The 14,815-nt window shown below is 35.9% G+C and overlaps 4 protein-coding genes and 1 pseudogene across 4 annotated transcripts; 1 reads left to right on the top strand and 4 right to left on the bottom strand.

Annotated features, from left to right (window-relative positions):
• The first annotated feature begins 9 nt into the window (after positions 1-9).
• Positions 10-1,779, top strand: LOC113274911 (annotated as a pseudogene).
• A 137-nt stretch (positions 1,780-1,916) lies between these two features.
• Positions 1,917-3,699, bottom strand: LOC113274910 ((+)-neomenthol dehydrogenase-like). Its single transcript, XM_026524329.1, has 5 exons — positions 3,538-3,699; positions 3,204-3,447; positions 3,005-3,082; positions 2,494-2,670; positions 1,917-2,401 (listed from the first exon to the last, which is right to left on the bottom strand). Exons 1-5 carry the CDS (start codon positions 3,570-3,572, stop codon positions 2,024-2,026), a joined length of 912 nt encoding a protein of 303 aa, XP_026380114.1. The 5' UTR covers positions 3,573-3,699; the 3' UTR covers positions 1,917-2,023.
• A 2,343-nt stretch (positions 3,700-6,042) lies between these two features.
• On the bottom strand, positions 6,043-7,455 carry LOC113272155. The gene has a single exon (XM_026522047.1). It carries the CDS (start codon positions 7,453-7,455, stop codon positions 6,043-6,045), a length of 1,413 nt encoding a protein of 470 aa, XP_026377832.1.
• Positions 7,456-9,043: 1,588 nt separating this feature from the next.
• Positions 9,044-11,543, bottom strand: LOC113274909 (salutaridine reductase-like). Its single transcript, XM_026524328.1, has 5 exons — positions 11,374-11,543; positions 11,036-11,279; positions 10,802-10,873; positions 9,950-10,135; positions 9,044-9,683 (listed from the first exon to the last, which is right to left on the bottom strand). The coding sequence occupies exons 1-5, from the start codon at positions 11,406-11,408 to the stop codon at positions 9,306-9,308; spliced, it is 915 nt and encodes a 304-aa protein (XP_026380113.1). The 5' UTR covers positions 11,409-11,543; the 3' UTR covers positions 9,044-9,305.
• Positions 11,544-14,078: 2,535 nt separating this feature from the next.
• Positions 14,079-14,588, bottom strand: LOC113272154. The gene has a single exon (XM_026522046.1). The coding sequence runs from the start codon at positions 14,586-14,588 to the stop codon at positions 14,079-14,081; it is 510 nt and encodes a 169-aa protein (XP_026377831.1).
• Between the last annotated feature and the right edge of the window lie 227 nt (positions 14,589-14,815).

Below are 14,815 nucleotides of genomic sequence, written 5' to 3'. Positions count from 1 at the left end.
CAATTCTCCCGGCTTCATATATCTTATCATCAATCTAGCATTGAAAAACAAAAAGGAAAAGACAATCTAAGAAACAGTCGATCAGAACTGCAAAAATGGATTCTGGGGAAAAACACAGGTACAGTACTTATAATGGAGAAAAAATAAATTGTGATCTTTTACATCAGAATTAGCATGAAACTGCGTGTTCTTGTATATCTGCATTTTCAGGTGTGCAGTTGTTACCGGTGGAAATAAGGGAATTGGATTTGAGATTTGCAGACAACTAGCTTCTGATGGGATTTCAGTTGTGTTAACGGCTAGAGATGTAACCAAGGGTTTAGAAGCTGTTGAGAAGCTCAAGCATTCATTTGGACTCTCTAATGTTGTTTTTCATCAACTTGATGTCATGAATCCTATTACTATTTCTTCTCTAGCTGAATTCATCCGAAGCCACTTCGAAAGCTTGATATCTTGGTAAGAAGTATCCAAACACTATAAATCATTATGGTACTGAACTTTGCTTTGATCTGAATTTCTATATAGTATTTACCTAGTTTTGAATGCTACAAAGGTAAATAATGCTGGAATTTCTGGAATTATTACTGATGCTGATGGTATGATGGCACTTGGGGAAGCTCTTGGCTTGGTAAATATCTATCTAATGATGTATCTTATTATTGAGATTGCAATTTGTCTGGCTCCATAAGGTGATTTACTATCTCACTGTTGCAGAAGGATCAGAACAAAGAGAAACCAAATTTGAAACAAATGGGAAAAGAGACTTACGAATTAGCACAAGAATGTCTGCAAACAAATTACTATGGTGTCAAATCAGTGACTAAAGGACTTATTCCTTTACTTCAACTCTCCGATTCACCAAGAATTGTTAATGTTTCCTCCGGCGCTGGAAAGCTGAAGGTACTTAATTACTGCAACCCCATACTATTAAGACCCTAGAGCCAATATTTTTATACTACCATCTCAAAAATGTATTCACTGCTTGTTTTGATTATAGTATATCTCCAATGAAAAGGCTTTGGAAATGCTTAGTGACGGTGATGGCTTAACAGAGGAGAGAGTGGATGAGATTGTCAACATGTTTTTGATGGATTTCAAGGAAGATTTCTTAGAAACAAAAGGATGGCCTTTATATATGCCTGCGTATAAAATCTCAAAAGTATGTTTGAATGCTTATACAAGGATCTTAGCAAGGGAATTTCCTACTTTTCGTGTAAATTGTGCATGTCCTGGTTGGGTCAAGACAGATATTAACTGCAATACTGGATTACTCACAACAAAAGAAGGTGCGGAAAAAATTGTGAATTTGGCTCTTGTACCTGACGATGGACCTTCCGGCTTGTACTTTACCAATGGAGAAGTAACACCATTTTGATGCATAAGGCGTATTAGCAGCAAGAAAGATGTCATGTCTACATATCATATAGGGCTTTCAGTAAATCTGTTTTACACCATTTAGAACTCCACAAATGCATCTTTTAGAAGGATTGCACATTAAAGTTTTACACTATAATTCGGCTCTTATAAAAGCAATGGTAAATCTCTGATATAAGGCTGTTCTTCTGATATATATATATATATTTTTGTATTAATCATAAAATAAAATGTCATGTCTACCATCTCTACAAATTAGAGAATTAGCGGTGGTCTGGTAATAAAAGAGTCAAGTTCGTGCTCGTACAGCTTGTGAGATTGCAGTTAACCGTGAATGTTACTACGTCTACATAGCTTACCCGAAATACTATTGCAGATGTCTAAGTTCTGACAAAAAAAGAATTTAATCATAAACTAGGACTGGGCAACGAAGGAGCAAGGTTTCTGTCATCAGTAGATTGTCCCCCACCTGATCTACCAATGTATTACTTGGATTCAAGACATGAAAAAAGGGTTATTTGCAGAAACCATCAACAGAGAACTCAGAACAATGCTTAGACAGGGAATTTATATCATTCAAACACAATAACGCTTGTAGCCTATGGCACTAGCAAATGTTAAACTAGTAAAGCTGTTGTAAATTACAAATTCAAAATGAAGATACTTCTTCACGAACAAAGAAGAGCCCAGAAGTTACGTTATCTGGTAAAAGCGCTAATCTTACAGGACTTTTAGCACCTTCTTCAACAGTCAAGATCCCACTATTAAAGTTTATGTCGGTTTTGACAAAACCAGGACAAACACAGTTTATGCGAAAAGTAGGAAATTTTTTTGCCAAAATCCTAGTGTACGCATTAACTGAGGCTTTTGAGATTGTATATGCAGAAAGTAATGTTGGCCAACCTTTTGCTTCTAAGAAACCCTCTTTAAGATCATTCAAAAATGTTTTCACCACCTCATCTATTCTTTCTTCCGTTAAACAATCAACATCGCTAAGCACCTCAAAAGCTTTTTCATTGCAAATGTTCTGAAAACAAAGACAAAGTTCATCTATAAGCATATGATATTCTAGTCAGCACATTTATAATCGAAAAGATGGAAGTAAATTGCGTTAGGTACCTTCAGCATCCCCATGTCAGAAGAAACATTGACAATTATTCTTGAATCAGATAGCTCAAGTGAAGGAGCAAGGGCTTCAGTCACCGCCCTAACGCCATAGTAATTTGTTTTAAGACATTTTTCTGCCTCGTCGTATGGTTCCGTCCATATCTGTTTCAACTTTGGGTTCTCTAAATACTGAATTAAGAACAGCGCCATTCATAAATATCTACAAACTTGTATATGTTACACACAAAAGCGTCAAACTTAAAGATATTTATCAAGCTTAAGCTTTGTGTTGCATATCCGATAAATAGAAACTGACTTTTAATCCTGGGGATTGATAGTTAGGATGCTAATAAGAAAGCAAAAGGGTTCTGAGCATTTGCACTTCTATGACTAATGTGTCAACTCAACCCATTTTGCTTCTAATTTTAAACTTGTTCCGCAAACTATAATCAAAATTTAAACATTGATTTCAGGCATTCCAAAATTGTACACTTAGCAAATGAAGTTCGATCAGCAAAGTTACCTTTTCATCCTCAAGCATCAGAACCCTTAGTTGATCCTCATCTACTATTGTCACCCCACCAATGCCTGCGTTATTCACCTGCACAGAGTGATTTCCATTAGGTACATGATTATGTTCAACCATAATTTTGTGCAAGAACTCAAAGACACAAAATCAGATAGAAAGATGGAAATACACTAAGGTTTATAGAAATTCTTACCAAGATATCAAGCTTTCCGAAATGGGTTTTGATGAATTCAGCCAAGGATGAGACAGAAGTTAGATTCATAACATCTAATTGATGAAAAATCACATTTGGGAGTCCAGATTTTTTCAGATTTTCAACAGCTTCAAGACCCTTGTTTCTATCTCTAGATGTCAATACAACAAAGATTCCATTAAAAACTAATTGCCTACAAATCTCCAAACCAATCCCCTTGTTGGCACCTGTAACTACTGCACACCTAGAAAAAGAAAATGAAACAAAATGAGAAAATGGGTTCTTAATAGAATTATTTGGACTTCATGTTCACCCACTAAAAGTACGAAATTACCTCTTTACTTCAGAATTGAGGAGTGCTTCTGCCATGTTTATCTATGAGCTAGCTCTTGGAGGATGCTTTGTACTTAGCTTAATCTAGCATAATCATTATCAGGTAAATAAGATCTTATATCATTTGAGATACCAAAAATAAATCATTTTTATTTTCATCCAGTTGCTTTCGATCATTTTTAAACTAATTTTTGTTTTGTTCTTTTCATCCAGTTGCTTTCAATCATTTTTAAACTAATCGGACCAACCGTTCATTTGCAGATGGATGTCCGAACCGTTCGTTAATGGGTTGGATGCGGATGAACTTTTTGAAATCCAACGGACAACGGATCGGGCACGGATGCAACCTTGAAAATCCGTTGGACATCCATATCCGTTAAATTAAGGGAATTTATATAGTTCTACAGAATATTATGGATCAATTAGGAATTTTTAAGATATTTGCTTGGGATATCGTACATGACATATTTATATTTGTATACATATATAGGATATGTAGGTTTTATAAGGAGTCATTTATGTGAGCTTATTTTTTTTACTATAAATTTTAACTAAAACAAATCCATTGGATTATCCGCATCCAATCCGTCCATCCGTACATTCATTGAATGCAAAATCCGTTGGATATAGATTGGATGCGGATACCAAATTTAAAATCCGTAGTGCAACGGATTGGATGCGGATGAGGCGAAAACCGGTTCATACCGGCCCACGGTCACCCCTAGGTGTAAGTACTAGATTCCTTTGCATTACTAACTTTATTAATTAGCACCAAACCTGAGTGGGCCTCGTAGCCCATCCTTTGCCAGTTGTTCCCTGTAGATTTTTATTCTTTAGTAAAATGGATGGAGACCAAGGCCAAACACCATGGTGCCCCATTTCCCTTGCCTATTCCTTATTTGTAGGAAAAAATCAAAAGAGGGATTTACTGTTTAGTTCAGAAAACCCGACTCGGGTTACTGGCTAGTCCAGCACCAAAAAAATATTTACTCCCTAATCCAAAAAAGTTTTGAAAAGAGTAAAATTACTCTACTAACCCTAATATATAACATTACGTATAATAATACATATGTTACTACATATCACATATGTAGTATATACTAGTAGTAACTAGTATACTAGTAGTAATTAGTAGTTACTAGTATGTAGTATGTAGTAATAACATATGTAGTATGTAATATACTAGTAGGAACTAGTATGTAGTAATAACATATGTAGTATACTAGTCGTAATATGTTATGTATTGATACTACATATTGATATGTAGTATGTTATGTATTGATACTACATATTGACATGTAGTATGTTATATATTGATATGTAGTATGTTATGTATTGATACTACATATTGATATGTAGTATGTTTGATATGTAGTATGTTATATATTGATAATACATATTGATATGTAGTATGTTTGATATGTAGTGTGTTATATATTGATACAACATATTGATATGTAGTATGTTATGTATTGATACTACATATCAAAAAAAATTGTTATGTATTGATACTACATATTTTACTACTGGTACTAGTTACTACTAGTTTACTAGTTTATTAGTATACTAGTTTACTAGTATACTATACTATAGTAGTATACTAGTATAATAGTTTAGTATAGTAAAGTAGTTACATAATTTACTAGTAACAATAAGATATTTTTGTTACTACTAGTACAGTACATATTAATATGTAGTATCACCGTATTGATACTACTAGTATGTAGTAACATACTACTAGTAACATTTACATGTGTTGATACTAATTAGACCTGGAAGGGTGTTTTAGGAATTTATAAAATACACTTTATAGTCTCCACGAAGTTTTTGGACTAGATTGGACTAGAGAGTAAATCTTTTCCACGGGTGGACTAGCCATTAACTGGGTCTGCTAGAACTGGACTAGCCAGTAATTCCTACAAATCAAAATTGGCAACTATTATGGTCTCACATATCTCTACAAAAGTAGAGATATCCATGTATTTCCCTACTAGGTGGATCACATTTGATCCGGGTAGTAGGGAAGGGAAATGAGAGTTTCCGTCAAAATTAATGCTATACGGATACTCAGTTTCCATAGCATTTTACACTTTTTGGTATTTTTAGTTTTACCTAAAACTTTCTTTTTCACTTTTTTTTATTAAAACTCTTTTTTTACCTATAATATCTATTTTTTACCTATTATATCTCCTTTTTTTATTCTAAATTATCTTTCTTTATCTAACCAAATATATTCCAACGGAAAAAAAATTGGGAAAAAAACGGAAACTCAGTTTCCGTATAGCACTATTCACAGTTTCCGTATCATGTAGGGAAGGGATAAAAGGACACCATAGTGGAGCTGCCTTGTGGCATGTATCCTCTCCCTTTATTTGAGGGATAGGGAAGGGAAGTCCTGCACCATAGTGCTTGGCCTAAATAAGATTTAAATACCTTCTTTTAAAAAAAAAACACACAAATTTCATTAAAAACTAAGGAAAGTTATATACAGTAATGTCACAGCCATTTACAAGATCTTTTTAATATAAACTTTTAGGTTGTTATGAAGGGCGTTAGAAGAACCAAAAAAACCATTTTTGCATCTTTCCCATTTAGCTAGTTTATCAACTTCCTTAAGCAGATTTTTATTTACATACATTATCTTACTATTTACATAGCCCAAAAGAACCTTCAATTCTTTCAAAATATTTTTCGTTCTCCATTCACAGGTAGAAGGTTTGTTGTCCAAATTTTTTTTCACATTTTTACTATCAGTTTGCACCTGAACTTTATGCAGATTTAGATCTTTCGCCCACTCCAATGCTCTCTTTACTGCAAGAACTTCTCCACATTCTGCATTGGTGGTGTATCCTGTAAAAACCTTGATGTCAGAAATAAAACCATGTACCCATAGTATTAACCCAATTCCATATTCTCTTGTGTTTGAGTCAAAATAAACATCAACATGAATATAATTATAGGTGATTCTACCAGCTCCATTCTGCTGATTTCTAATTTGTGAATATGCAATGTTTCTATTACACTGATTCCTCCCAGATGATTTGTTTTTGAAAGCTGAACTCCAATCATTTATAGCATTCCTAATCATACTAATACATTCCAATGGATTAGGTTTAACCCCCTTAAATACCATCATATTTCTGTACTTCCAAGTTTGCCAACATATTATAGCAAAATTTTCTTTCCACTCCTTCAATGGCGTTGTAAACCATGATTTAACCCATTCAAAACAACTAATATCAAAATATGGGATTTGTATACCAAAACCAAACCAAACTGCTCTAGAAAAACTGCATTCCACAAACAAATGTTTATTGGTTTCCCTAATGTCAGAAGCACATAGCATACAATAAGGATCTGAGTGGCCCAACTTATCATGTAACTTCGATCTGAGGATCAATACTTCAGCTGACATTTTCCAAACAAACAAAATTGTTCTAGGTAACAATTTCACATGCCATATTTTCAACCAGGTTGTATCATTATTGTGGTTTTCCCCGGATACTAATTTATATGCAAATTTAGTAGTAAATTGTCCATTTCTATTACCCAGCCACATAAGCGTATCCTGAGAGTTTTCAGGGAGATAAATAGATTTAATTTTATTTGCTACTTCAGGATGGAAAATGGAATCAATTAAAACAGTATCCCAACCACCTTCCTCTCGAATAAGATCTGCCACAAACTTAACATCCTCATGGTACCAGTTGGTTAATCTACCCATCCCTGGAATCCAATTATCTAGTGACACATCAATATTTCTGCCATTTTCCCCTTGCAAAATGTTATTTTCTTTAATGATTTGTAGACCCAATCTAATACTATGCCAGATCCAAGAAATTTCATAGTCTCTGTTCTTATGAAAAGGATGTGTTCTAGGAAAATATTTCCCCCTAAGAATTTTAACCCCATAAATCATCCGGATTTTTCAATATTCTCCAAACTAATTTTACTAGAAGAGAAATATTGACCTAATATGGATCTCTAATCCCAATACCTCCATAAACTTTAGAAGTTCTAATATTATCCCAAGCTTTAGGGTAAAAATCTTTTTTTGGATTATCTTTATTCCACGAAAAATCTCTCTGTAGCTTATCAAACTCATCAAGATCAGATTTTGGAAACTCAAACCACTGCATCTGATAACTTGGATAAGCCGATAAAGTGGAATTGATAAGTACCGTTCTTCCCGCTTGAGACAATAGCTTGGATTTCCATCCATCTAAGGCTTTGTATGATCTATCCAATAATGGCTCAAATTTTAAAGCTTTCCTTCTACCAAAAAACAAGGGTGTTCCTAGATATTTTTCATCCTTAGAAATTATTTGTACTTTTAACATTTTAGCCAATATTTTTTCATGCTTTGGATGAACTTTCTTGCTAAAATAAACACTAGACTTATGAAAATTTATTGTCTGACCAGATGAGGAAGTAAAAATATCTAAGATATTCATAAGGCTTCTCACCTCAGCAATATCCGCTTTACAGAAAATAAAGCAGTCGTCTGCAAACAACAAATGTGAAATTATAAGACATTTTCTGTTAATTCTAATACCAGAAAATTTCCCCTGAGCCTCCGCATTTGTAAACAACCTAGATACACCTTCCAAAGCTGTTATAAAAAAATATGACGATAATGGATCTCCTTGACGAAGACCCCTAGTCGGGGAAAATTGAATACCAGGAACAGCATTAAGAAGAACCGTTGACTCAACAGTGGAAATGCATTCATATATCATGTCACACCATTTTTGAGAAAACCCAAACTTTTTAAACATATAAATCACAAAATTCCGCTCCATCTTATCAAAAGCTTTAGATAAATCTAGCCAAAGCTAGATATCATTTCTTTGTCTTACTAGTTTTCATCGTGTGAAGCATTTGATGAGCTATAACTACATTATCCACAATCTTCCTTTTTGGAATAAAAGCTGATTGATTTGGTGAGATAATTTTATCCGGTACCTTTTTAAGCTTAATTGCCAATAACTTAGAGATTAGCTTATATAAAGCATTACTCAGACTAATTGGTCTGAAATCTACAAGAGTTATTGGATTTGTAACCTTAGGTATTAAGGAGATAAAATTATCATTCAAGGACTCTTCTAATTTTCCTGATTCAAAAAACTTTGTAACCAAATTCACTACATCAGCTTCCACTAGACTCCAATGAGTTTGAAAGAACCCCGGTGGATAACCATCTGGATCTGGAGACCCCCAAGAGTTCATACTCTTATGATCTTAAGCCTACCTAGATAAATGATAAACAGTAGTGTCCGAGAAAACCTCAAACCATTTAACATTTACCAATCCCCTGTCAATACGTTCCCTGATTCGACTTAGTAAAGAGAACTTAAGTACATCAATAGTTCAAATATCGTGAAGAGATACCATCAAAAGAACCGAATGCACAACTCGAAGGGAAAAGGTAGATTCGCCTTATTCGAGAATCTAATACGGAATTCTAGCGACTCGGAGAAGAAAAACTGTTGTGTGATTATTAGAACTTGCAACAATGAAACAACCATCGTTAAATGAATAATTTCATACGAGGAGAGAGCCATTTGGTCAACAAATTGTCCTTAGATTAGTTCCTCCAAGAACAAAAATCATAAGTTAAAACCGCATTGAAAACTCATTTTCTCCAATATAAAATATGCAATGCTTATTGGATGAGTAGAGCTGAAATAAAGTATGTAATGCTTATTGGATAAGTAGAGCTAAAATATTGGACATGATGTCTTTCTTGTTACTTATGTGCATTCCGGTTCAGAATGGTGTCACTTCTTTGTTGGTAAAAAAGAGGCCAGAAGGTCCATCGTTAGGTAAAAGAGCCAACTCTATGACTCTCTCTGCACCTTCTGTAGTAGTGAGAACTCCTGAATTATAACAAATATCTGTCTTGACCCAACCAGGAGATACACAATTTATGCGAAAAGTTGGAAATTTCCTTGCTAATATCCTTGTATAAGCATTCAAACATACTTTTGAGATCGTATAAGCGGGTAGATATGGAGGCCATCCTTGAGTTTCCAAAATATCCATTTTGAAATCCTTAAGAAACATATTCACTATCTCATCTACACTTTCTTCCTTTAAGCCATCCCCATCATTAAGTATTTCCAAAGCCTTTTCATTTGAGATAAACTAAAATCAAAACAAGTGAATACATTCGGTAAGATTATAATAGAAAGAGAATATAAATCCCACAAAAATATTAGCACATAGGTTAACCATACGAGTCCACGAGATACTTGCATAATTTCTTTTTATTTATTTATTTATTTTTTGCTTGGTCCAAATAAATTTATCTAATAACTAAAAAAAAATTACTACAAATTGAAAAGTTAACGTCCGGAAACAAACCAATTAAGATAGTATACAATGTAAAAATATGGGGTTGCAGTAAATACCTTCAGTTTTCCTAAGGCGGAGGAAACATTAACAATTCTTGGTGAATCAGAGAGTTGAAGCAAAGGAATAAGTGATTTGGTGACTGATTTGACACCATAATAATTTGTTTGCATGCATTCAACTGTTGATTCATACGTCTCTGTTATCACTTGTTGCAAATTCGGCTTTTCTTTGTTCTTGTCCATCTGGAACAATGAGATAGTAATGATAACTTAATATGGAAAGAATAAGAAAGTTCTGGTCGTTCTTGCCTTATGTGGTTATTTGTGAGTCGTGGAAAGAGCGTAATAACAAGTTACATGAATGATGTAGGACATCTCTGCCTTAGTTTACAAGTTATCTTATTTTCTTTTTAATATTTCTTTTAATCTAGAACTCTAGTTATTCCAAGTAACGAATAGCCTATATAAATAGGCATACGATTGTCTTAGGATAATCAATCTTTTATCAATCATAATATTATCATTCTTAATATTCGTTTCATACTGATTTTCTTTTATCTTTTCTTAATTTCTTTATCAATTTCGTCTATTTCGCATCGCTTTCTTCCTTCGCATTTCCAGTAATCTCCGTATTTCGTTCTTCCGCCTATCGTTCTACACTAATGAAGCTAGGAAAAAAGAGTGCGGAAGATGTCATTATGCTTCTCAAGAATTCTTTGATTTTTTGGGGTTGCTTACATTGTTTGATCACATTCCGATGGCTAAGATTTTGCTCATTTGGAAGCGGGTGTTTTTCCACTTATAATAAGATGTAACTTGAGATCTTGCTGCTGATTCTAGAAGCTTTGTAAATATTTTTCTTTCGATATTATTCAAAAAATTTAAAAACAAAATTAGATAGACATTTACCTCAACAGCTTGCACCAGTGTTGTAAAACTAGCAGCATCCGTTATGGCTCCAAGGATTCCAGCATTATTCACCTTTCAAGTTTTCAGGACTATAGTTAAATGTAAATCCAGACTAAAGCACAAATTATGTTTATGACTTGTATGTTATAAAAATTAATGATGACCGAGACATCACTTTGACCTTGCAGTATAGTATGAAACAAGAAAGTAATTGATTGGATTAATTCCTCTTACCAGGATATCAAGCTTTCCAAAATGGATATTAATGAATTCAGCCAAAGATGAGACAGTAATTTGATTCATGACATCAACTTGATGAAAAACAACATTTGAGAGTCCAGATTTTTTCAGATTTTCAACAGCTTCAAGACCCTGGTTTCTATCTCTGGATGTCAATATTACAAAGATCCCACCAGAAGCTAATTGCCTACAAATCTCCAATCCAACCCCCTTATTGGCACCGGTAACTACTGCGCACCTGAAAAAGGAAAACAGAAATGAGAAATGGGTTATTACGATTTCATGTTTTCCCATGAAAGAGCTGATCACTTACTAAAAGTATGAAATTTTACCTCTTTACTTGAGAATTAAGGAGTGTTTCTGCCATGTTAATCTTTGAGCTCTTGGAGGATGCTTTGTGTTTGGCTTAATCTAACACTGCTATTAGGTTATGAAGGTCTACTTTATTTATCGTTTGAAAATTGAGAGACTAAAAACAATTCATTTTTTGATTTTCATTCTCATCCAGTTGCTTCAATGAACTTGATAATACTACTGAGACTAATTTAGTTTTGTTTTTTAGCGTTTGGTCTAAGAATCTAATGACTAGATTCTCACTTTATTAACTTGTCGATTACCACCAAAGTCTATGATTAAGAGCGTTATTTAATGTTAGTGTTGAGATTATTAGTCCCACATGGTTGGGTTATTTAAGATCTTGCGGTTTATAATCTCTTAGGGCCTCTCCACTCATTACCAATTGGTTTTGAGTTGGATGTCCGTATTTTAACATGGTATCAGAACAGGTTATTTGCGACGAGTCATTGATCGTGCCTTATTCCGCGTCACCCGATTTATTGTCCACGTGTTAGGCCTAACGAGGCTACACGTGAGGGGGCATGTGTAAACACCCTTAAATTATCATAGGGTAATGAGGAGACTAATCCCAGAACACAATACAATTGTCTAGAGAAATCTGACTCTTTCTGGGAGGAATTCCTCCTTTTATAGGCAAAAGCCTGACATGTAAGTACCGTACACGTGTACTTTGATACCTTTCTTAGTAAGTCTTTCATTATTAGCCGTACACATGTACTATCACACTAGGGGATACTTAGACACCCACTAGCTATCTCTTCCGGGCACCCCGTCATTGGGGCACCCCATCCACATAGCATCATTGCTCATGACGACCCCGATCCCACTGATGATGACCCCGGCTCGACTGATGATGACCCTGTTTCCACTGATGATGGCCACGGTTCCACTGATGGTGACCTCGGTTATTCCTCGATGCCCCTATTCTCGTTCCTGGCTTATGGTTAGATTTCCCCTGTTCACATTAGCCCCCTGACTGTCTTGTCGAGGGTTGCAGTCTCGGCAAGCAGTCATAGCTCGTATCGGGGGTATTCCTTTCCGTTATCACTTTCTTTCAGAAGTTCTTCGTTCGGTTGTGACTTTGAGTCATGTTTTTCTTTTTCTTGAAAGCCCCCTGTTGATCATGTGACCTTGAATTGTTGGGGTTCGCGTTAATTGGTCTTGTTTAAAAGTTGTATTGTTCTTTAGTAGAATCTTTTCCCTTCTCTCATGCTCTGATAAGGCATCTGTCACCTCCACGTGTCTCACACCTTTTTGCTTTCCTCTATGATAGTATAAATACTCATCTTCTTGGTATTTTCTCCATCTACCTTCCTTTACTCTTTCTTTGTCGTTCTTGTAATCGTGATGTCGCATCCTCGAAAGGGGCTTTCGGTGTTCTTGGGGTAAACCCCGGGCTTGGTGATCAAAGATGATTTAAAAGAGGTTCGCCGTCTATCCTTGGTTCGGGGGGAGGTGGAGTGTTTGGTGACTCATCGTCAGGCTGTGCATGCTCGCCTTTGGGCTGATTGGAAGGAACAATCAAGGATCCACGAAATAGCTCTTCAGGCAGGTGCTTCCCCAGAAGTATTAAGTCGTGCTTACCAGCTTTTATCGGACGTGGATGTTGATTGTGTAATGGAGCGTCGTTTACTGGAGGAAGCTCGTGCTTTCTTGGTGGAGGTGGATCAGGCAATAGCCTATGTAACTTAGTAAAGGGGTATTTCACCTCTTCAGGTTCCGCTGCCATTCTAGTATTTTTTTTTCCCAGTTTTTTTCGGTTTTTCAAGATAGGAATGTAGTTAATGTTATTCTAGAGATGTTTCGTTTGTTGCTTCTTTGTTTCAGATGCAATGAAAGTGGCTGGATTTATTTCCGACATTGTTATTTTGTATGTCTTTATTATTGGTATTGTGGGTGTGATTGCTTATCGTTGTGTTATTTCATATTATGTATTCCCCCCTCCCTTTTTATTCGAAATGCCGGGGTGGGAGTGTTACTTATGAGTTGGTGTTGGTTCTTATCGCTTGGTTTCTCTTTTGTGAGAGACGAAGTTGAGTCTTTTCGAGTTGGTCTGGTATGAACATTTGGTAACTTTTAGTGTTTCAAGTATAGGGTTTCTTAGGAGACACGATGTTGATTGGCCGATGCTGCTAAAGGTGGTCTCGTAGAAGTAGAGGAAAGAGACAGATATCTGTCATGTATATGAGTCTAGAGTATGTGAGACAAACTCGTAGTTGGCATGTCCGGGGTTTGATTCCGGTACCTTTTGTGCAGAGTTTGTCTGGGATCGTGGTTGCATCAATAATGATGAGTATTCAGAGTATGCGAAAGTCGGAGAGACTTAACTAAAGTGGGGATATCATTGTTTAATTCAGAAAACAAAGAGAGGAGTAAGGAAAGGGACTGTTCTCTTGTGACATCCAAAAGATGCTTAAGCATGAAATTTCTTTAGCCACATTTCGTTGATCTTGGAGTTGCGTTTGCCTTTGATTTTGGAACCATCAGCGTGTCCGAGCTTATAATAGCCAGACCCCCCAACTTTGCGAATTCTGAAAGGTCCTTTCCAGTTTGGTGTGAATTTGCCGGCACTGCCTTCTCTTTGGACATGCGGGGCTACAGCGAGTACAAGTTCCCCCTTTTCAAAGTGTCTTTCTTTGACATGTTGGTTGTAGGATCTTGCGCGACGATCTCGGTACTACTAATGTTTTCTTTCCGCGTTATCTCGGCGCTCATCTATCATGTCGAGCGATCGAATACGCTGGCTGTCGAGGTCGACACCGCTAGATGACAGTATTCTTGCTGAAGCTATAATGACTTCCGCTGGTATAATAACATCTTCACCATACACCAAGCTATATGGGGAGGATCCGGTTGAAGTACGCTTGGCAATCCTATAAGCCATTAATGCAAGTGGTAGTTCTTCATGCCATGTTCTCTTGTTGTCATAGAGGCTCCTTCTCAAGATGCGAAGTAGTGTTTTATTCGAAGATTCTGCTTGCTCTTTTCCCTGCGGGTAGTAGGGGGTTGATACCTTTTTTCGGATCCTGAAAGCCTCCAGAAGTTTTTTCACATCACCATTCACAAAAGGTGAACCATTGTCGGAAATGATATACATAGGGATTCCAAAACAAAAAATGATATGATCTTTGATAAAAGCCGAGATCACCTCCCCGGTGGTCCCTTTAAGAGGTATAGATTCTATCCACATAGTGAAACACTATGTTGCGGTGATGATGTACTCGTGTTGTTTAGATGATTTTGGGTTAATTGGTCCAATTATGTCCAGCCCCCAGCTATGAAAGGGCCATGGGGTGCTGGTGTCTTGTAGCATAGTGTGTGGCGCGTGGATTAGATTTCCATGGATTTGGCATTGCTCGCATTTTTGTACGTACGAAGTAATATCGTTTTCCATTGTCGGCCAATAGCGTGTTCTTT

Source organism: Papaver somniferum, chromosome 4, assembly GCF_003573695.1.
Source record: "Papaver somniferum cultivar HN1 chromosome 4, ASM357369v1, whole genome shotgun sequence".
NCBI classification, from domain to species: Eukaryota; Viridiplantae; Streptophyta; class Magnoliopsida; order Ranunculales; family Papaveraceae; genus Papaver; species Papaver somniferum.
Note: the sequence above shows the minus strand (reverse complement) of the source record. Positions and strands in the feature narration are given on the sequence as shown.